The 22,915-nt window shown below is 39.2% G+C and overlaps 1 protein-coding gene across 1 annotated transcript in view; it reads right to left on the reverse strand.

Annotated features, from left to right (window-relative positions):
• Window positions 1-22,915, reverse strand: part of TTLL6 (tubulin tyrosine ligase like 6) — a 48,972-nt gene that overhangs the window by 13,057 nt on the left and 13,000 nt on the right. Inside the window, exons 2-11 of the mRNA XM_051994739.1 lie at window positions 14,929-15,009; window positions 13,254-13,445; window positions 12,407-12,447; window positions 10,515-10,633; window positions 10,222-10,352; window positions 9,166-9,322; window positions 8,319-8,462; window positions 6,017-6,102; window positions 2,600-2,825; window positions 273-448 (exon numbers count right to left, since the gene is read on the reverse strand). Coding sequence (XP_051850699.1) covers window positions 273-448; window positions 2,600-2,825; window positions 6,017-6,102; window positions 8,319-8,462; window positions 9,166-9,322; window positions 10,222-10,352; window positions 10,515-10,535 — 941 coding nt within the window. The 5' untranslated portion in view covers window positions 10,536-10,633; window positions 12,407-12,447; window positions 13,254-13,445; window positions 14,929-15,009. The remainder of the gene's footprint in view (window positions 1-272; window positions 449-2,599; window positions 2,826-6,016; window positions 6,103-8,318; window positions 8,463-9,165; window positions 9,323-10,221; window positions 10,353-10,514; window positions 10,634-12,406; window positions 12,448-13,253; window positions 13,446-14,928; window positions 15,010-22,915) is intronic.

Here is a 22,915-nt window from a genome sequence, read left to right on the forward strand (position 1 = left end):
CATTAGACTAATTTCAGAGCAAAGAAAGGAAAGCGGATAAGGGAATGTGAATGTGACAGACTGACTGTAAAGCAGGGAGAATGAGTGGGGCAGGAAGGAAAAGATTCAGCTGTGGCTGCTGTGCCCAGCAGGGTGCCCAAGCAGGCAGCCCTGGGACCCATGGGTGCAGGAGGGGCATGGCACCGAGGCCTAGGAAAGCAGAAAGTGGGCCCGGGAGAGAGGAGGGAAGGAGCATCAAGGTCATTTCGCCCTTCCTCTCAATGAGGGCACACCTGATCTCCTTGGAACGGAAATCCTGCAGAAACCTTGCCCTGCGCTTCGCTTCCTCCAGGACTTTCTTCTTCTCACAGGCTCCCAGGTTGATCAGGACCAGGGTGTCATACAGCAGACTGTCTTTTACTTCTTTGTCTAACCGGGAATCAGTGGAGAAGCTTGGAGAGTGATTAACCTGAGAGTGATTAACCAAGATGGTGGCTTGGGGGGTTAGGTTACCAGATTGGAAAGGGGAGCAATTCCTACGAGTAGAAATTAATGGGACCTTCCATCCAAGAAGAACTCACTTGTTTTTAGAAAGTACTACCTCCCCCATATTACCTCAGCTTCCCTAAGAGTAGAAATGAATGGGACCCTCCATCCAAGAATAACTCACTTGTTTCTAAAGATCACCAGCTCTCCCATATTACCTCAGCTGGAAGAACAAGGGTTAGTTGTGAGCCAATTCCACCCTTTCTGTCCTGGGCTGGTCTACTCCTCCCCAAGGCAACCTGATGGACAACTTCCCACCACTTCTCTCATGGCTAGCCACATTTGTGCCAGACTTAGTGCAGCCTTCTCATTAGCTTCAGTTTTATAGCAGCTCGGAATTCCCAAGCCCAAAAGATTTGACAGTAGCTGGGATTAGGGGTATGGTATGTGCAAGCATACAGGGCAATGACTCACATTTACATAGCAATCTTCCATTTTCGAGATGGGGAAAGTAAGGTTCAGAAAAGTTAACTGACTTGTCCATGCTCCCACAAGCTAAGTGTCAGAACTAGGATTCAGACCTGCCTGTCTCCTAACTCCAAATCTAGAACTCCTTCCCATTAAGCCATACTCCCTTTCACCAAGGAATATCCTGGAGTCTTCAAAGAAAGGAGGCTGTTGAAGGGCAAGAGGAAAGAAAGGTATGTGAGAAAATAATGTAGGCAACATTGTTATTTGGGGTGGTTTTCATTTCATTTTACTGTAAGTGGATGAAAACAAGTTGTGAAATGCTCTCTAATTTAACTCTCTCTACTTCAGATCTTTTTTTGAGAGTGTGTACATATAGAGGATTAGTAATAATAATCCCACATTGATATTTGTATAGCTTTTACTATATGTCAGGTACTGTGCAAAGTGCTTTACATATATAATCTCATTTGATTTTCACAAAAACTCTGGGAAATAAGTGCTATTATTATCCCCATTTTACAGATGGGGAAACTGAGGCACAGAGTATTTAATTAACTTGGACAGGGTCATTTTCATTAATAGCTGTCTGGGGGCAAGATTTGAAAGAAGATCTTCCTCACTCTAGGCCCAGCATTCTATCCATTAGGAAGGTGTGTGTGTGTGTGTGTGTGTGTGTGTGTGTGTGTGTGTGTGTGTGTGTGTTGGGGGAGGTAAGTCAAGGAGTACAAAAAAAAAGGAAGGAAATAGGGAAGAAAATCACCTCAATTTTCATTCTCCTCTTCTTCCACATCAAATCAACCCAAAAGAGAACTGACCTTATCACAACATAACATTCTCACTCTTTTTGTTATAGTTCACTTTGTTTTCTTACTTCTTTTCTTTTCTTTTTGATCTGATTTTTCTTGTGCAGCAAGAGAATTGTATAAATATGTTTACACATATTGGATTTAACATATATTTTAACATGTATAACATATGTTGGATTGCTTGCCATCTAGGGAAGGAGTGGGGAGAAAGAGGGGAAAATCTGAAAAACAAGGCTATGCAAGGGTCAATATTGAAAAATTATCCATGCATATGTTTTGAAAATAAAATAAAATAAACTTTAAAAATAAAAAATAAAAAAAGAGAACTGACCCTAAAAGAAAGCATCTACATCTGACACCAGTTAGGAATGATAGAGAAAGCAATGGGACTGAGTAGTTTCAAAATATCAAATAAAGGACTATGGGAAATAAGAGACTGGGCTAAGTAAACAGAAAGGGAAAGGAATGAAAACAGCTTTATCTCTTTTCTTTTCCTGTCTTTGCCTGATCCCAATCAAGGATATCCCTTCCCAGGAGCCTCCTTTGTACCGAGAGGTGGGGTTGCCTCTGGGACTCCAGTATTTTCACAAAGCAGGAACTGGGTTTGAATTTCGAGATCAGGGTGGACTTGAGAAATGTATAATTCCCTGAAGTCTGTCCCCCTCTGCTGGTCACTTCCCGGGCTGGTCACACTCACTTGGCCCTGAGGGATAAGGCACTAGGGAGCTTGGGAGAAAAACTTGAGTGAAAAAGAAGAAAAACCAAAGGAATGACTTGACTAGAAGTGGGCAAGGGACACTTATTCCCTGTCCATCTCTTACCAAGGTGCTTATTTAAAATCTGTTGAATCGGATTACCTCCAGAAGCCAGGGTTTAAGTTTTCTATCCAGCAGAATATCAAAGCCCAAAATTTCAAAGCAGGCACTATTCATGATGTGGTTGGGGAAGCAGGTATGATAGTTGTGTTTAATTATAGGGTGAGCAGTAATCAAAGTCTTGATGATTATATCTTCAATATCTTTCCACATCTTCACCGTGTCACAGCCAAGTTTGTCCATGTAGTCATTGAAGGTGGAGAGCTTTCTATACAATGAATGTTTAAATGTTTAAAAAAAAAAAAAAAAAAGGGAGAGGGGTTAACCAAAGGTTTTCAGTGTTGTGTCAAGATTGAAACATCTTGGAAACTGAAAAACAAAAGCACTACATGATGGTATTATTATCCCTACTAAATGGAGGAAGTGGAGGTTGATGGACTGCTTGAGTTCAGGAATTCTGAGATACCATAGCAGGAAAAACAATGGGAAGGGGAAACTAAGTCCACTTTAAATCCAGCACCAATATGGTGAACCCCAGAGTGTGTGTATGTGGAGTAGGGAGCAGAAGGCTTCATAGAGGGGCAAATCTGTCCAGATCAGAAAGCTAGGAGTGCTGCTGCAATTGCAATTTGGAGAAAATAGAGGGAGAGCCAGTGTCTCCCCTTCCTCACTCCATGCCCCCATCTTCAAACCCTTCCCCTCAAAAATTCATTGGAATCTTCAGAATTTAGATTTAGAAGGGATCTAGATCTAATTTAATCCCCTCATTTTATCAATGAGAAACCTAAAAAATAACTTGCTCAAGATTAATATATAGGTCATAAGAGACAGAGTCATCATTATTTTTATTTATTTATGTTGAGGCAGTTGGGGTTAAGTGACTTTGCCTAGAGTCACACAACTGGGAAGTGTTAAATGTCTGAGGCCAGATTTGAATTCAAGTCCTCCTGACTTCAGGGCTGGTGCTCTGTCCATTACACTACCTAGCTGCCCCAACATTATCATTATTTGAACTCAATTCCTCCAGGTTCAAATCCATTGCTCTTTCCATTTCATTACACTGTCCAGTGGCTACATTGAAAACAGTGCTGCAGAAGATGAGATTCAGAAACCAGTGATGTGGGCAGAGGACATAGGACTGACAGGCTCCAGGCCAAAGTCCAGAATGAAAAAACATACAATAAAATTATAGAAATCATGCAGGATTGGAGAGCAAATGTATTGAGAATACCCTGCTACTATTCCTTCTCCCTCATTTCCCCCTCAAATGTCCAGATCAGACTAAGACTTGAGATAGAAAATAGCATTTTTACCTTTTTAATTTGTTTATTTTCCTTTGAATGTTTTTTTTTCCCTTTTGTTCTGATTTTTCTCAAACAACATGACAATTATGGAAATATGTTTAAAATAATTGCACATATTTAACCTGTATCAGATTATTTGCTGTCTTGGGGAGAGGGGAGGTAAAGGAGATGGAACAAAATTTTGAAACACAAAATCTTACCAAAATGAATGTTGAAAACTATCTTTACAAATATTTGGGAAAACAAAATACTATTGAAAAAATTTTAAAAACTAACTACTAAGCTAGAAAAAGGAGTCAAGAGTTCCAGTGTTGATATCAAAAGTAAGGTAAAACTACGCTATTTAATAATGAAGATCCAGGGAATAATATATTGATTAAAATTTTAGGATTATCAAAATAGATAAAGGCAGCTCTTATTACTCTTTATAAAGGGATTTCTGAGTCACCACATAGGGGCATTAAAATCACAGAACCCCAAACCTAAAAGCAAGCCCAAAAAAGCACCTAAAAGATTCAGAAATAATTATCCAAAGTCCCCCAGAAGTAAAATCAAGTATTTAATTTTAACCAAAAGCTCTTAGGATATCATTCAGAGCTAAATGACTCTTATTTAACAAAAAAATTTTAAATAAAATCAACCATATTTGGTTTTCAAACCCCCTCAAATAGATTAAAAGCAGTAAACTAGAAATAGGACAAGAAGATGGCTATGGGCAGGCTCACTGAGAGCAGTGAAACTTGACAGCTGACAATCTGTCAGATCAAATGTGATAATATGTGAAGTGCTTTACAAGCTTTAAAGAGCTATATAAGTGCTACTGCTATATTATTATTGACATTGACCAAGGAGATAGAAAACTAAAAACAAAACAAAACCAAAAAACCCCCAGAATTTAGCTGTACTGTGCACTGGGGAAAAATAGAATGATGAATGTTTTTAATACTGACCTCTACTCAATAGGAAGGGATATATTTTGTTCATTACCATCTGATCTGTCCTCCCTTTCTCAGTCAAATTTGTCTATTCTACAGTCTCTGCAGTCTGGCTTCTTACTTTAAAACCTTCTCCAGAAAGTGGGTAGGTGAGTAGCTCAAGAGGTAGGACATTATTAGACTTGAGTCTAATAAGAGTCAGGCTGTGCCTCTTCCTGGACATCATCATCCTGTACCTACTTCAAATTCTTGGTTTCGCCTAATGGAGGGACTTTCTACTTTAGTTGACAGGAGTTCTGGAACTCGGCTCTGTAGACTTCACCAGACCTCCACAACACACAAAAAGTCAAGAACCCTATTTAGAACAAAGTCAATCGGACAGTCATTCAAATTCACACAACTCTCCTCCTGCTTTGAAGCTAGATTACTATGTAGTAAGCTCTTTGCCTTGATCAGTTTAGCATTCTCTGCTCCCTTTTCCTAAGCCAAAAATCAGAAAATGATTGTTCAGGTTTAGATCTATTCCTGAAATCCTTATATCTCCTTTTTCTTTGTAGACTCTCAGGAATAAGTTGGTCACAGGTTTGAAACATACCAGAGTATCATATATAACAGGACATCATGACATTAGTGGAGACATATTACTGACTTAATTGCGTCACACAAAAAAACACAAATTAATGAAAAAGCACCTAATAGGGTGCTTCAAATGACCAGACAATGAAAGATATTTGTTGATTTGGGAGGAAAAAAAGAAGGAAAAAAAGAGAGAAAAAAGAAGATAGAAGGAAAGAAAGAAGAAAGAAAAAATAAAGAAAGAGGGAAAGAGGGAGGAAGAAAGGAGGAAAGGAAGAAGGAAAGGAAGGAGGAAAGGAAGGAAAGAAGGAAAAGGGCCAGTTGTAACAAGGACACTTTTTATATCCTGCTGGCAGAACAGTTCAATGTTTATCTCTCTCTCTCTCTCTCTCTCTCTCTCTCTCTCTCTCTCTCTCTTTCTCCCCCAACCTTCCAGGATTTATGATCTGGCCTCCTTTCAATGATTAACAGCTTATAGGCACAGAAGACACCATTCCACGTCTGGAGGGCAAAATGTTTCCTGGACTTTTGTGACCCAGAGGTTGGGTACACCCTTGGGCCTGGGCAGAGTCTAGATAGAAGCACAGGGAATAGTCAGCTTTCCCCACCGGGAGGTACGGTAGAAAAAGGAACATTTAACTTACCTCTTGCTGCCAGAATTTCCATCCCGTACAAAATTAGAACTGTGTTTATTGATAGAATAGTTAGTCAGGTGCATGCATATATCATCCTAAAAAGACAATGAGTTTAGGAAGTCAGAAAGAAAAATGCAATATAATTCAATCCCATTTCATAATCATTGATTATTATTATTATTATTAATTATCATATAGATCTTGCCATGTGCCAGACATTGGGCTGGGAATTGGACACACAAAAACTGAAGCAGTTCTACCTTTAATGAACTTATATTCTACATGGGGCAGAGGGGAGGGGAGGGGCATTTAAAAAATATGAAATGTATATTCAAAGGAAATACAAAGTGATTTGGGAGAAGATGGGGGGAAATGGTGCATTAACAATCAGAAGTATCAGAAAGGGTCTCAAGTAGAAAGAGGCACTGAGCAACACTTGAAGCAGCTGGGAATTCCAAGAGGCAGAAAGAAGGAAAGAAAGAAAGAAAGTGTCTCCGACCTGATTGACTGTACAAAAGAAGGGAAAGAGGATATAGAATATGGAGACGAAAGGAGGAACACAACAGTGAGAAATTCACCAGTGAGAAATTCACCTAGAAATCTAAGTCACAGTCAGATTGTAAAGGGCCTTAGAGACAAACACAGGAAGCTGGATTTTATGCTAGAGGAAAAAGAAGGATCCTGAAACAGACTGAATGGCATGAAAATGGCATGGTTATCACTGGGCCTTCAAAATATCAACTTGCTGTGTGGAGAGAGGGAGATCAAAGATTATTATTGCAAAGGATGTGAGGGGTCCAATGACCTAGTATGTTGCACACATTTTCAGACTTTTTTAGTGTATTAATCGGTTTTCTTGATCCCCCCCCCCATTTTCTTTCTTTAAAATATATATTTTTTTGTTTTATGGGATGACTTTAAGAGGGGAGAGAATTATGTTAAAAAAAAAGATACCATTTTAAAAAATAAAGATATTGCAATATTGCAGGAGAGAGGTGCTAAGATCCTGATCTAGGATGTGTGGAGATGTGTGGTAGACTCAGTAAGACTTGGCAGCTGATAGCAGGTGAGAGTGACAGGTGAAGGACATTTCCAAAGTTGCAAACCTGAGAATCTGGGAGAATAGTGGTACCTTTAAAAGAGCTATGGAAGTTGGGAAGACGAGTGGATTTAGGGAGGGAAATAATGAGTTCCATTTTAGATATAAGGCATTTGAAATGATTATAGAATAGCCAGGAGCAGTTGGTGACAAACTGAAGCTTGGGAGAGAGGTTAAGACTTTCTATGTAGATGTGAGAGGAGGGGAAGGGAAGAAAAGAGAGAGAAGGGAAGAGGAGAAAGGAAGAGAAGGGAAGGGAAAGAAGAGGAAAGGGCTCTGATATAGCACTGTTATAACATTTATACACAGGGGTCAGGATATGGATATTGATTCAGCAAGAAGGTTGGGAAGGAATAGTCAAACAGGTGAAAGGAAAACCAGGAGAGGGCAGTATCAGGAAAAACCAGAGATGAAAAAATGAGGAGGAAAGATGTGATCGACAGCCATAAATGATGCAGAGGGGTCAGGAAGGATGAGAACTGAGAAAAAAAATAAGATTATGTTTAGCAATGATTTCATTGATAACCTGGCATTTGGGTTGAGTGGTGGGATTAGAAGCCAGATTATGGGTGAAGAAATGGAATCAAGTGCTGACCACCTGTTGCAGGCATTTGATTATGAGAGGGAAGTTTGGCAGTATAGGGTAGTATTGTACAGTGGCTAGGACACTGGAACTAAAGTCAAGCAGACATACATCAGACACTCTGTAGCCATCGGACTCTGAACAAGTCCCTTACCCTCTCCAGGGCTCAGTTTCCCTATCTATAAAATTGAGGGGATTAGAGAGCCTTCTTAAGATTCCTTCCAACTATAAATCTATGATCTTGGATGACAGTTCAAGGGAACCACAGGGGGTTAGCTTCTGTCCTTTTATTTCATTAATAGATTTACATATTTAGATGGAGAAATTTAAGAAAATCAAAAGAAATTAAGAGCTTAGAGTTTGATTTTTTAAAATGAAATGCCATAGGTTTTATATCCTGCTGAAATGGACACTCTAGAAAACCTACTACATCTCCTTGCCTCCAGGATGGACTTCATCCAAAAGCTGTAGGAAGTGGTGCTGACCTTTGGAACCTTTAGCATCAGGTGCTAAGTTAATGCACCAAGTAGGGAAAGACAAGATTTGAATTGGGACCAATCTTTCCTGCCCCTGGATTGTAGCTTATTCCTGAAATTAACTGCTGGACAGGTTTTACCACCCTTACTCACCAAATTATCTGAAGAAGGATTAGAATAAGAGGTAGTAGCAAATCGAGCCAGACCCTCCTTGTACACAAAGATTCTGAGAGGATCACAGGAGGTCACCAACACATAAATCCGAAGGTCAAACTTGAATCCATCAATAATAAAAGGCTGAATGAGAGAAGGAAAGAGAGACAGGTGACTTGGGAGGAGCTGCAGTTTGTTGCTGCTCTCCTCTCTAGTCCATTCTTGAGATATGGACCAGGGCTAGTGGACATCAAGATGTCCAATCCTTTGCTCCTAACTTCTTGGGTGAAACTGGACAAGGCATTTAAGCTCAATGATTGTCAGGGTATCTTGTCTATAAAATAGTGTACTTATCCACCTAACAAAGAAGTCTGAGATTAGGACAAGCAAAGAAGAACTTTGGGGGAAAGTATCTGTGTACAACTCCACATGCCATCACTCTTCAGCACTATCTCCCTCCAGACTGTACCATTAAAAGATGGGAAGAAAAAACGATTCTTTAACCCAGGAATTCTACTGCTAAAATTATAACCCTGAAAAATGTCTGAAGATAAAAATGATCATGGAAGCATTATCTGGAGATAACAAAAAAGCTACAGATAGATTATATACCCAAAGACAGGCCTGATTTCAAAATCTCTAAAAATAGACAATCAATTAACCTCAAAATTCTGTGAATTCTTCAATGGGATTCTCATCCTCAGGCTAATAAGAGACTAGAGATTTATTGAAAAAAAGAGAAATTCTCTTGCTAAGATAGTAGCTTAGTGATTCATTAGACCTGGAGTTCTAATCCTGCAAAGATACTAATTTTTGTGGCCCTGGGTAAAATACCTTTTAAAATTACCTTTGATATATAAAGTTGGCAGATCATATCTTCTCCTGGTTTGATATCTCTCACAGACCGAGTAACAAATATACCTCTCCCTTGGCAACCAGAGTCCGGCTTACAGATAAAAGTTTTAAATTTTTTTGATCGGCTATAGTTCTGCAAATCCCCCCAACTACCAAAGGGAGTGAAGAGGAAATAGGAAATAAGAAATATATTAGTTGGGAATACAGCTTAAACCAAGACTAACTCTTTAAAAACAAAAAGATAAAAACTGTAGAAGGCAATGACGTTGATAAGATAATAAAAATGATCACTAACATTTATAGAGTACTTTAAGTTCACAAAATGCTTAAGAACCATTATAAACTTGTCCCTTCCTCTTTAAACAAACAGAAAAAACTCCTGAGTTTAGAACTAATAATAATAGTTGGCTTTTATTTAAAAAAAAAAAAATTCCTGGGCAGTAGATAGAGAGCCCAATCTGGAAGCAGTAAGATTCATCTTCCTGAGTTCAAATGTGAGCTCAAACATTTCCTAGCTGAGTGACCCTGGGCAAGTCACTTACCCCTGTGTGCCTCAGTTTTTCCCTATAAGATAAGTTTTCATCTATAAGATGAACTGGAAAAGGAAATAGCAAACCATTCCTGTATCTTTGCCAAGAAAATTCCAAATGGAGCCATAGAGTTTGAAACAAGTGGATAACTACTTTAACTAAACAGGCTTTCTTGTTGTTCCTCACAAACATCATTCCATCTCCAATGTCTGCCTTTGTACTGATTTGTTTTCTTGCCTCTGCCTGTCTTTTGGAATCCTTGGTTTCCTTCCAGAAACAAGTCTACAGGAGGCCCTCCCTCATCCCTCCAGTTGCTAGTTTTGTTTGGGTTTTGTATGGAGCTACATATATGCAAGTTGTCTCTACTATCAGAATATAAGCCCATTGAGGACAGGGAATAGTTCCTTTTTGGCTTTGTGATCCACCAATGCCTCGTACCTAGTTTGAGAAATGCTTGTTGACTCACTGATTGACTGGAAAAGTTGAGAAGACTAAAGTAGGAAAAGAATTACACTTACTCTGCTGGAAGACACCACGTTTTAGGGAAAAAATGGAATTCTTTAGGGAAAAGCTTTATCATACGACTCATATTCCTGGCCAGCAGGTCCTTTCGGCAGATTTCACTCATTCCAGGGAAGTGGTTGATCTTCTGCAAAGAAAGCCAGAAGGTATGAGCTCCAATCTCAACTCCAAGGAGGAAATGAAAATACCCATACCCAATTCTCACAGTGCCTCTGGCTTGGGTTCATATTCCCAATGCTCCCCCAGCAGATGCTTCCCCTACACTAGGGACTGATTCAGGCTCTAGTACCTGGTGACTTTTCATTTCCATTACACGTTCTAGGGACACTGAGAAGTCTGTCCAATAAAGAGTCCAGTCATCATGGTCCCCTCCCTCACGTAAGCCATACAGTCTAGCTGCCCGACGAACTGCATTAGACACACAGAAAGAGCACGTCAGATCATGAAGGAGAATGGGAGAAAACCTACATTGTGTCAAGCAAATTGCACATTGTCTGCATTTTTTTTTAGGCAATTAGAGTTAAGTGACTTGTCCAGAGTCACACACAGCTAGTACCCTAAGATCCGATCTGAATTCAGGTCTTTCTGACTCCATAGGTGGTGCTCTAACCTACTGCACCACCCAGCTGCCCTTCTGCTCTCTATTCCTTCCAGCCACCCTCGTGAGAAGCTGGCATTATCACTGAGAAGCAAAGGAGATAGGTACAATTTGAAGAATACAGTTTGTATGGCTTATCTGTGGCAAACTTCACCCTAAATTCGTGGCTTATCTTTGCTATAGAGAATAAACTGATTAAAATGATTGTATATGTATATAATTTATAGCAGATTGCCTGCTATTTTAGGAGGGAGGGAGAAAAACTTGGGAATTCAAAATCTTACAAAAATGAATGTTGAAAACTATCTTTACATGCAATTTGAAAAATAAAATATTATTGAGGAAAGAAAGAACAACAAAAAAGAACAAACTGAATTGTTTCTAAACACTATCAGTTTACTGAAGACTCAGAGAACAAAAATTTATCAGACTTGGTATCAAAGAGGACTTGGGTCACAATCCTGACTCATCTACAAAGTATCTGCATGAATCACAGCAAATCATTTAACATCTTTGGACTTCAATTTCCTCACCTGTAAAATAAAGGCATTGGACTAGATGATCACTAAGTCTCTTCCAAAATGAGATTTATGATCCTAAGCCCAAGCAAAACTTAAGAGTTTCAAATGTCTGGGGAAAAAAAGATTAACATATACTTACTAAAAAATATCATTTATTTTGGGGCTGCCCACTGTTTTTTGATTAACTGTGATTGTGGGAACTGAATGTGGATCACAACACAGTATTTGCATCTTTTTTGTTTTCTTGCTTTTTTTCCTCACTTTTTTCCTTTTTGAAATGATTTCTCTTGTGCAGCATGATAAATGTGGAAATATGTAGAGAAGAATTGTGCATGTTTAATATATATTAGAGTGCTTGCTGTCTAAGGGAGGAGGGTAAAAGGAAAGGAGGGATAAAAAATTCAAATTAGCTATGTTTGCTACTAATCTGGAGGGTAGTATAAAAAGGCAAAGGGAAAAAAAACTGTTGAATGGGATGTGCAAGGATGACTCCCCTCTAAACCTTGTGTGATCATAACCTTATTCATTTTCACACCATATATAGCTCAAAGTTGCTGTCCATACAACTGACAATGACAACTAGAGGTATAAAGTGTGTGGAAGGTGTGTATTTTGTTGGCTTCCTTTGTTGGAAACCAGGAAAGTCCTGGATATTTAGCTCAAACTATGAAAAGGGAGAAAAGCTAGGTGGTATAGTACATAACACTGCCAAGTCTTGAGTCAGGCAGACTCATCTTCCTGAGTTCAAATATGACCTCAGAAACTTACTAGTGGTATGACCAAGTCACTTAACTCTGCCTCAATTTCTTTATCTGTCAAATGATTTGGAGAAGGAAATGGCAAATCATTTCAGTATGTTTGTCAAGAAAACCCCAAATGGGGTCATGAAGAGTTGGATATGACTGAAAAAAATTGAAATTGAATGAGAAAGGAAAAATAGGATTTAGAATTATTTCCTTGGATCCTTAAGGAATTGGATCCTTAAAGTGAAATTGCTTTCACCCTTCCAAAGAATCTAATTAACACCAATGAAACTTGATACCCCAAACATAAAATGCTCACCACTATCATATCGGCAATTGGATAGATTGATCACCAATCATCTGGAAAAGAGAAAAAAAAAAGCAGCAAGACAGAGACAGAGAAACCGAAAAGGACCACGGGATGGCAAGACTCACAAATCAGAGAGCTATATCAAAAAATATTCCATTCATGATTGAGAGGGAAAGGATCCTTAAAATTTGAATTGTTAGGGCAACCTGATTCCTTACTATACTGTAACTGGTTTCCAACTGTAGGATAAATCTAAAGGCCCAAAGTGGACATAGCTGTTACAATAGTAAGTACCATAAAGATAAAAATATTTGATCCATTAGATGGAAATTTATATTATGCTTAAGAGCATATCTCACACTTCCATTATTAATATGTTATTTCTCTTCTTTCTATAGAAGATAGGAGCATGCCAAACAGAGGAGACACAAGAAATTTAGAGTCAAAGGAACTCTATTTTTTTAAAAATTATTTTATTCTTTTATTTTATTCGGAATGGTTGGAATTCCCATAGGCAGCATTTATTTGTAAGAAATTGCCAAAAAGAAAACCCAAAAGAACATAGATAATGTTAATCTGTGGTTTTCTCTATCAATATGCTTCCATAGGAATTTGGTTTAGTAGATCTTGTTTCTGAGTTTGACCATACTGCCCACATTTATTAAAGCAGATAATCGAGGGGTTTTTATACTTTCTCCCACCAGTCTCCTCTCTTTCTGGACCCTCTCTTCTTTATAACAAGCTGCTCTCCCCAGTCTCTAAGTTCCACAGTGCCTATCTAGTTTTCTGTGTTTCTAAGGTTCTTGTCTCCTGAGTCTATCCTCCCCTCTCCCACTTTCCATCTTCCATTTCTAACCTTTTTCTCTTCCTCCTTTTATGACGCTGAGAGGAACACTTCTGTAAGGCTACCACAGGATCTTTTTCAACAAAAGTCAGCGTTTCGTCTTCTCTTGATTCACCTTCTACAGAGATGTCCTCTCTCTCATCAGATTCTCCCAATTCCACTTCTTCCAAGGTCAGGAACTGCGGCATCTCTGGGGATGGAGTTCTGGGAAAATAATAAAAGTGGGGCCACTGGAAGAATAGAGAGCAATTACATGAACCCACCTCCAGGGGGACCTCCTTCCTTGTTCATTTGGATGGCAAAAGCATCCCTAATACCAAAACAAGGGCTTAATGTTAAAAAATCTCCAACCCACCCCGTACTGCAAATTCAAAGCAGGGACTGATTCCTCTTTTTGCTGCTAACTGTATGACCTTAGGGAGTTGGGCAACCAACCCCAGACCTGAATTTTCTCTCCTGTGACTCTGCAGAGCAGGCTGAAACCTTCCAATGCATGGTGGCAACTGGTAAACAAGCTCTATTAGACAGAGATTGTGCCAGGCTGGATACTACAACTCAAGAGGCAAGCTCTACCTACCAGGTGAAGGAGTTATTCCCAGAGGGTACAATTAGGTGCACTGAGGAAATCTGTTAACTTTTTAAAGCCCCAAAGAGACCAGTAAGAGAGTAAGTGGGATACTGGCTTAAGCTAATGCTACCCTACTGGCATGGAGCCTACCCCTAATAGGATCAATGATAAATTTATATATTGATTCTTGCTCCATTCACCTTCAAAATTCCTGACATGTCTCCCTATGCTTTGCTTTAGAGTCCTTTTGGTAGAATTTAGAATTCAAAATTTGAAAAAAAAAAAAAAAAAGAATGTTAGAATTTTTTTTTACATATAATTGAGGAAAAAATATTAAATTGTAAAAATGCATGACTGCACATGTATAATCTATGTCAAATTGCTTGCCTAATTTTTAATGAGAGGTTACAAGAATGAGAGAGAGAATTTGGAGCTCAAAATCTGAAAAAAGAATGTTAAAACTGTTTTCACATGTAAATGGGGAAAAAAAAAAAATATATATATATATATACATATATGTATATATAATTATAGAGTCCTTGTGGTGATCCAAACTGACTTCCTGACAATCTCCTGCTACCCCCCAAAGTTTTGAACCAATTGTCCTACATTATATAAATAACCCCACCTCTATTCCCCATCCAACACATACCCCTTTTATCACAGTTCTGAGCCTGATCCAATTTTCCTGGACTAGCCCCATTCATTCCCTATGAAGCCAACGCAATCCCCAACCTTTGCCTCTCAGACAACTTAGAAATATTAATTACATATTTCAGTTGGCTTGTATTCCCAATTATATGTGAGCTCTTTGATGGAAGGTCTATGTGTGTTATTTGAATGCATCCCAACTAGAGCATTTAATAAATATATGTGACTTACTCAACAATATTTATACTCTGTGTTCTCTGGATGCTGTACTAGACTTCTTACCATAAATTAAACCCAGGGGCAGATTTAAAATCCAGGTTCCCTCACCAATCTCTTTGTAAATTACTCCCTCACCATTTTCTTTTTCTATTCAAATTCTCTAGTTTCAGTATAATTCCTCCCTTACTCCTGTCCCCAGCATCCCATATACCCTGGCCCCTAGTATCATTTACCCCACTGTATACTTACCCCCTTTCCTCTTCTTCCAGGATGGAATCTCTCAAATCAATGATGGGGGCCCCTTTTACATTCCCTTCCCTGTTCACATACCTGCATTGGCAGATTTTATTAATAATCCCTTACATTTGTATAGTATTTTAAGCCCATTTATATATATATCTATATATATTTTCTATCTTACTTGATATATCTTACTTGATATATTAATTTAATGAACATTTATTTATTAATTATCCCTTTACATACCAAGCAAAATGCAAGATCAGGGATTTAGAGCAGGAAGAGCCTTTAAAGGTCAGCTAATCCAACTCTCTCATTTAGTTTGTTTTTTAACAGATAGAGAAACTGAGGCCTGGAAAGGTTAAACAATTTGGCCAAAATCAGTAGTAAATGGAAGACTCAGCATTTGAACCTACTGCACATGAGCACGGACTCCAAGCCCAGGACGCCATTTCTGGAGGTGTTGGGAGGAGATAAATTTGAATAAAACAGAGCCTCTGTTCTCATGAAGTGTTACTTAATCTAACAGCTTCCTCACAATATCTCTGTGTGATGAAAAGCAGGAATGAAGAAAGTCAGTTTGGATTTTCCTTAGAAAAGTTGTTGCTTATGAGGACTGGTACTCGCACTACAAACAACTTGGGTGGTCTTACCTATTTCAACAAGAAAAGCAACTTAGGCCACTGAACTGAAAGATAAAATCTCAATCATACAGGTCATAGGATCATATGATTCCATGACAATAGATTTAGAGGTAGAAAATTTCTCCATACTTATCCCCTAATTTCACAGATATGGAAACTGAGGCCCAAGAGAGATTACATCATTAGCCCAAAGCCACCCTAGAGATGACAGAGATGCTATGAACTGAGTCATCTGGTTTCAACTGCCGGTAGTCAGGCCCTCCCTCTAAGCAGGTAAATTCTGAGTCACATTCCAAAAGAATTTAATGATAAGAAATCTTTACTTTGTTTTTACTCTTCTTTTTTTTAATTAAAGCTTTGTATTTTCAAAACATATGCATGGCTAATTTTTCAACATTGATCCTTGCAAAACTTTGTGCTCCAAATTTTCCCCTCCTTCCCTCCACCCCCTCCCCTAGATTACCTGGCCTTACTCTTGTAGACATATCTTGGGCTCCACCCTCAGTTCAGGGAGTTAGTGTTTATCAAGCCTTCAAGGTCAGGTTAATACTGAACTGAGGTAAGGCAACTGACTCTCATGTCAGTCTTTTCAATTTGGGATGGGCTGTGTTCCTTCTCTCCCTCTCTCTAGTCTTCGCCCAAGTGGACAGATGTCAAAAAGAAAAAAAAAAATCAAGCCTCTATCACTAGAAACCTTCTTTCCATCTCTCTACTATCTTCTATTATTTCCTTTTTTTCCTCTCCCATTTTTGCCAGTACTGCTGGCCTTTCTTTGGATTCCACAGACATCTACTCACAATTCAGTATCAATGATGGCACTATTGGCTAAAGGTACTTTAAAAATCCACCTTGGGCTTGCAGAAGAATCTCTAGAGATCACCTGGCCCAATTTCTGAATGAGATTAAAAGAGAATTTTCTCTTCTCTTTTCAATTCCAATTAGAATTCATTTAACATTTACTACTTGCCAGGCACTGGGATTCAGACACAAATGAGGCAGAACAAAGATGCATTTCCACTTCTTACCTAACAAAACAGATTACCTAACAAAATAGATTTAGCACTGGGAGTTACTTCAGAAATCATCTAATACACAGTACCCTCTTCATTTTATAGATGAGGTAATAGGCCAGAGTGGCAAAGTTCTCCAAGATCACTATCTGATTTGCTCTTTGGACTCTGATCTGCCTACAATTATATAATTAGGATATCTCTTGTGCTTTATATTCATTCAACTGACAAACACTTAGGGGCAATGCAATGATAAAGGTTTTCAATCTATTGGGAGAGACAAGTACCACCAGTAAATAAAATACAAATTAGAATATAAGGGTAGAATTGATCAGTGATGAACAGAACCAGCTACACCTAGCAAAAGAATACTGGGAAATGAATGTGGATCACAACATAGCATTTGCACTCTTTCTGTGGTTGTTTGCTAGAATTTTTGTTTTTCTTCCCAGGTTATTTTTACCTTCTTTCTAAATCTGATTTTTCTTGTGCAACAAGATAACTGTATAAATGTGTATACATATATTGTATTTAACATATACTTTAACATGTTTAACAAGTATGGGATTGCCTGCCATCTAGGGGAGGGGTTGGAGGGAAGAAAAAGGAAAGTTGGAAAAGAAGTTTTTGCAAGGGTCAATGTTGAAAAATTATCTATGCATATGTTTTGTCAATAAAAAGCTATAATAATTTTTAAAAATAATATAAGGGGAAAAGTGTTTGTCACCCCCTTTCTCTTCCTACTATTAATATCAAGACCATTCCTAAGAAAGAAAATCCCACTATATACCCCACTCTCATGTACATTTTTTTTTCAGGTGCAATCTGGTCCAAAAGAGTAGTCTTGATGGGGAAAAAGAAGATACATGTCAAGAGGAAACATGATTGGGACCGGGGTGGAATATGGGGAAGGAGGATGAGGATACTGTTGCCAGGTAGTCAGATGAAGACTTGCCTTGTTAACTATTTTAATAGGCTCCTACAAACCTCTCCAATCCTTTTATCACACTTTGTTACCAAATTGATATTCTCAAAGCATCAAGTCTGAGTGCCCTACCTCCACTTTAAAAAATTTCAATCACTCCCTAATGTTCATAGAAAAACATTACATCTCTCAATTCAGGACTACCAGCAACAAGTCTGGAATGCTCTCCTTCTTTACATCTAATCTATGAAATTTCTAATTTCCTCCAGAGTGCAATTCAAAAAGCCACCTACTTAAAAAAAAGAGATTTTACCCAATTCTCCATCCATCCATCCAGTCAGTCATTGGTGCTCATTTCCTCACTGAAATTACTTTGTATACATTTTGAATTTGACTCATCAAGGGGAACAAGGACTAGACTGTTTGATTTTTCTCTTTGTATCTATCTCCAGTATCTGACTTAATACTTTTAAAATTGAATTTAGGTGATTTGATTATATTACTGCCTCTCTTCCAAAATTTTTAATGGCTACCCCATAGTCTTAATAGAGGAAAAATCAACTCCTTGGTCTAATTGAGAAACAAGGTCCTCAATAATATGGCTCCCAATTACCATTCTCAATTTACCTTTGGGTACTTTCATTCAATCCAACTGGAGACTCTCTGTGAGCTAGATCTTATTCTGACTTTTCTCACCTCTAGGCATTTGCATACATTATGCTCATGTGCCTAAACCAGAACTTCCACATCTACTCTTTTTCTTTCATTAAGTCCCATATAAGGTGCCATCTGTTCCATGGAGCTTTTTCTTACAGCCCCATTCATAAGTTCCCAGGCAAGCAATATGGTACAGTGGAAAAAATAGTGACTATAGAGTTATACAACAAGGCCCGAAGGCCTGCATCTTACATTTATTACCTGTCTGGTCTTGGATAAACCATTCAATCTGGGTGTCTCACTTTCCTATCTAAAATGATGAGTTGGAGTAAATGACCCCCTAGGGTTCTTTCAAGTAGAGATCAAGGACCCTCCCCAAATCTTGTCTTTCTTATGGATTTAACCATATTCTTATTCATTTATTGTATATTATATATGGTACATATGTATTGTATATATATTATAAATGATAGTTTACTTGTATACATATATTTTCACCCTCCCCTCCTTTTCCTCTCCCTCCCTCTCCTCCCCCCGGGAGAAGCCCAAAGACTGTGTATCACTTTATTTTTTCATACAACTAAACACCCAGTACATAATAGCTATAAAACAAAATGCTTTGATAATGAAGCTTGTGCTGATTAATTGTAGAAAATATGACAGCCAATTAATGTGACTATCCTGTGTGGTCAGTAGAAGCAATCTCATTTCCTCAAATTATAATAAACACCTTACATCCTCAAAATTAAAAAAAAAATTTAAAAAGGCATTACAATGTCATAGGACCTTAGGGCCTGGGAATATCCTTAAAGGAGATCTAATCTAACTCTCTCATTTTGCAGATGAGGGCTCCAGAAGTGGAACCCTTCCTCCCCAAGATCATGCCAGCAGGAAACCTTAATTTGAACCCAGGCTTCCCACTCTAAATCCAGCCATCACTCCATTGCACCACCTGATATTAATGCCCTTGTGGAAGTGAAGAAAGAAGAGGAATGGCCATTGTGAGGAATGTCACATGTGAGGAAATATAGGAGAGCAGAAGGCATGCTGAACCTTATACTCCTAAGAGTTAAAGCCAAAAGGGATCTTAAGAGATAATTCAGCCCAACTTCTCATTATCTAGAAGAGGAAACTTAGAGGAAAGTGACTTTCCCAAGCTCATAGAGGCAGTAATGGGCTAGCATTTATCTATCCCTATTTGTAAACACTTTACATATTATCTCACCTGAGCTTCACTACAACTCTGTAAAGGTTTTATAAAACAGGCAAGTGTTTTACAAAACAGGAAACTGCAGACAGCAGTTAAAATGATTTGCCCAGGCTCACACAGCTAATAAATATCTGAATTGGAACTGAAATCTTCCAAAGAGCCGCCAGGATTTTTACCCAGGTCTTCTCTCTGGAATCCTGTTCTGTTCCAATGCAATTGTGACTTCTAATGTCCAATTCCTCAAAGAAGTGAAAGGATTCACAAAGTTCAGTGCTATACGGTCTGATAATCTTTTTTTTTTTCATACATTAGTATCATATTAACATACACTCGGTTTTTCTTTGGAGTGTACCTAGAAAAAATTCCAAAGAATTCATGCATTAATGATCACTAAGATCTTTTCCTTTGGGATTTTTTGATCGTTCCTGGGAGGTGATGGATATGAAGCATTAATAAGAGTATAATCAACCTCCAGAGTGTAGCTGGGAAATGTGGTCTACAGGGATATCCTAAGAGTATTTGGACTTAAATTCCCATGAGCCTAGGCAGCCATACTCCAGAGACTAATTGTGCAAGAATAATGGAAGATGAAAAGCAAAAGCCTTATAGGTGTGTCACCATGCTAACCACAGGAGCCAAACAGAGATATTCAACTTGTTTTGGTAACCCAAAGAGTGTTTTGGCTCAGCTTTCCAAGGGGACTCCAGTCTCATTCACCTAAGATAGTTAACAAAAGCAACCCCAATGATTTCCTTCATTTTAGCATGGTGCTAATAATAATAAGATAATAAACTGGATTATTTTTCTAAAAGAAGAAGTTTTGCTCTCCCTTATCACCACATGCTAAGGAGTTCTAAAATCCTGACCACCTCTCTTTAAATGCCCCTACGAATGGACGCAAATGATTATGGGGCTGAAACAGGACAAACTCTTCAATGTCATATGAACAAAAATCCAAAAGCAAAGTCTTTATAGTTGTTCAGTACTGTCCCACTCTTTGTGACCCTACTTGAGGTCTTGGCAAAGATACCAGAATGGTTTGCCATTTCCTTCTCCAGCTCAACTTACAGATGAGGAAACTGAGGCAAGCAGAGTTAAGTGACTTGTCTAGGATCCCACAGTTAAGTGAGTGTAAGTAAAAGCAGTAAGCATCTGAGGCCTGATTTGAACCCAGGAAGATGAGACTTCCTGATTCTGGGTTCAGCGTTCTATCTACTATGTCACCTAAGTAATCCTGGAAGAAAAAGGCCTTCCTGGAAAGCAGATGGGAACCTGTGAAATCAGAATTTAATTTCAATTTGGCCTTTGGTTCATTGCTCAACAGGCACTAAATAACTGTGTCCTTTCTATGCCAGTTTCTTTAAAACAAAAAAATCTGAGCAAAGCGACTATAAAAACTTTAACCTTAAACTATCAAAGGGACTGATGAGGCCACAGCTGGAAAGTGCTTTAAGATATTTTTTTCTTTGGGGGGGTTGCTTTAAAAAAAAAAAAACAGCTGCAATACATGAGACAACCAATGCCAGGAGATAGAGCTGAACCTCAGACCTGGGAGTCTGTAACTCTTTAGCTTCTATTTCTGGCCCTTGCACTAGTTCAGCAGGAGACTTGGAACAATCCTCTGTAAAATTGGAAACCAGCAACATGGGGAGGTTTAAATAATTGCTTAAATGTTTTGCCAATGTAAAGTGCATATTAATAATACTGCCACCTACCAAGAGCAATAATAATACTGCTGAGTAGCTCACAGTCCATCTTTTTATACTGCTGGATGGATATATTAGAGAATTCTTCAGATAAGGTTTTAAAAAATGGAATTGCTTGGCTGAAATTGTATAGTGGAGCACTGGACTGGGAATTCAGTGCCATTTTCTCATAAATTCTCTTCTGATACCTCTCAATAAACTATCTTGTACTTAAGTTGTATATATTTATATGTGTACTTGTCTTCCCTGTAGAATGGATAATCCCTGAGGGTTAAGGACTTTCATTTTTGTCATTTGTACCTAGTGCCTAATATAGTGCCTAGTAATCAGCATAAACGTGATCGATTGTTGATAGACTGATTTGGGGATATTTCATTCAACCTCTCCCAGCCTTAGATGCTTAATTAGACAAGATAACTATCAAGGTCCCTTTTAATTTTGTGATTCTGTGTGGCCAACTTTGCTCTCAATAAGGCCTAAATATATTAGAATTATCCAACAAATGGATACTGGGTCTCCAGGCTTCAAATCTACTATAGAGCTTTTATTTTAGCTCCAAGAATTTTGACCCAAGATGAGAAACTAGTATGTCACCTAGGGAGGCGATAAGAGAGTGCACTGAGGAAGTCCTAAAATTCCCCTTCTGGGAAGGTTCCTCCAAAGAAATGAAGGTAGGTATTTGTTGCAAAGGAATCCTTTGCACATAGGAGATTAAGACTCTTGAGAAACATAGGCTGCCAGAAACCTTTTTTGTGGTAGAATGGAAGGATTTGGTAAGATTTGGAAGGCTAATGGAGGAGGTCCACAGTTATCATAGATCTAGAGCTCATTTTGCAGATGAGTAAACTGAGGCACAGAGAAAAGGGGTTGGGTTTGGTCAAGAAAGAGCATGTGGGGATGAAGAGAGTCAGAAACGTATTTTAGAGGGGTCTACAGAGATGGAGAATAGAGTATGGGTACAGGAGTGAAGGGAAGGTGAGGAGTTAGTGGAAGGACTCGAGGGAATATGGTGAGTTTAGGGATTATGTTTACAATCATGGAATATGCAGCAAAGGGCTGGCTGCACAGGTGGGAGGGGGCCGGAACGGAGCTAGGAGGACGCGGTGGGATGGGGGCGCGGTGGGCTGCAGCAGGGATATCCAAGGCAGAGAAGGGAGAGCAGCGGGCACTCTTACCCACGGCTCTTCATGCGCCCGCACGCCCCCATTCCGCTGTCCGTATCACTCTCGGCCAAAGTGGACGCAGCCTCCCTCCCCCACTCCATGGTCTGCAGGTGATCGTTGTGCCCCATCGCCTGCCCCAAATCCTCTCTGCGATCTCCGAAGCTTTGGGTGGGCCGAAGCTTAGTTTTTGCAAGAGCCAGATCTCGGGCTCTAAATTGGCCTTTTCTCCTGACCGCTCTCCCCAATAAATTAACCGCCTTTTTCTTTCCATTGAGAAGAGCTCGAGGGTTGTCCCGGGAGACGCTAGGACGCAGAGCCCTCGAGAACCAGCGCGAGTTAAGAAGGGGTGGTTCCCAGCTCCAATCGCATATCTGGGGAGCGAAGAATCCAGGTGCGCAAGCCCAAGGCCGGCTAAGCGAGAGCGAGAAGGGGGGGCGGGTCCGGGCCAGGGCTTGGAGTGCAGCCAATCAACGAGCTGGCTCGGAATATTCTGATATACCACCCTCTGCAAAAGTGTGAATAAGTTTCCAGCCTCGAACTGGCTCTTTTCCTGAGGGCGTGACGCCATCCTCCGAACATTGTGATGTAGTCAAGTGGGATCCTCCCATTAGATAGCCCAACACAAAGTGGAGGGAGCCTTATCCCAGACAGCGGAGGAAGACCGATGGTGATAGGCCACAC

The sequence above is a fragment of the Antechinus flavipes genome, chromosome 4 (assembly GCF_016432865.1).
Source record: "Antechinus flavipes isolate AdamAnt ecotype Samford, QLD, Australia chromosome 4, AdamAnt_v2, whole genome shotgun sequence".
In the NCBI taxonomy this organism is placed as follows: Eukaryota; Metazoa; Chordata; class Mammalia; order Dasyuromorphia; family Dasyuridae; genus Antechinus; species Antechinus flavipes.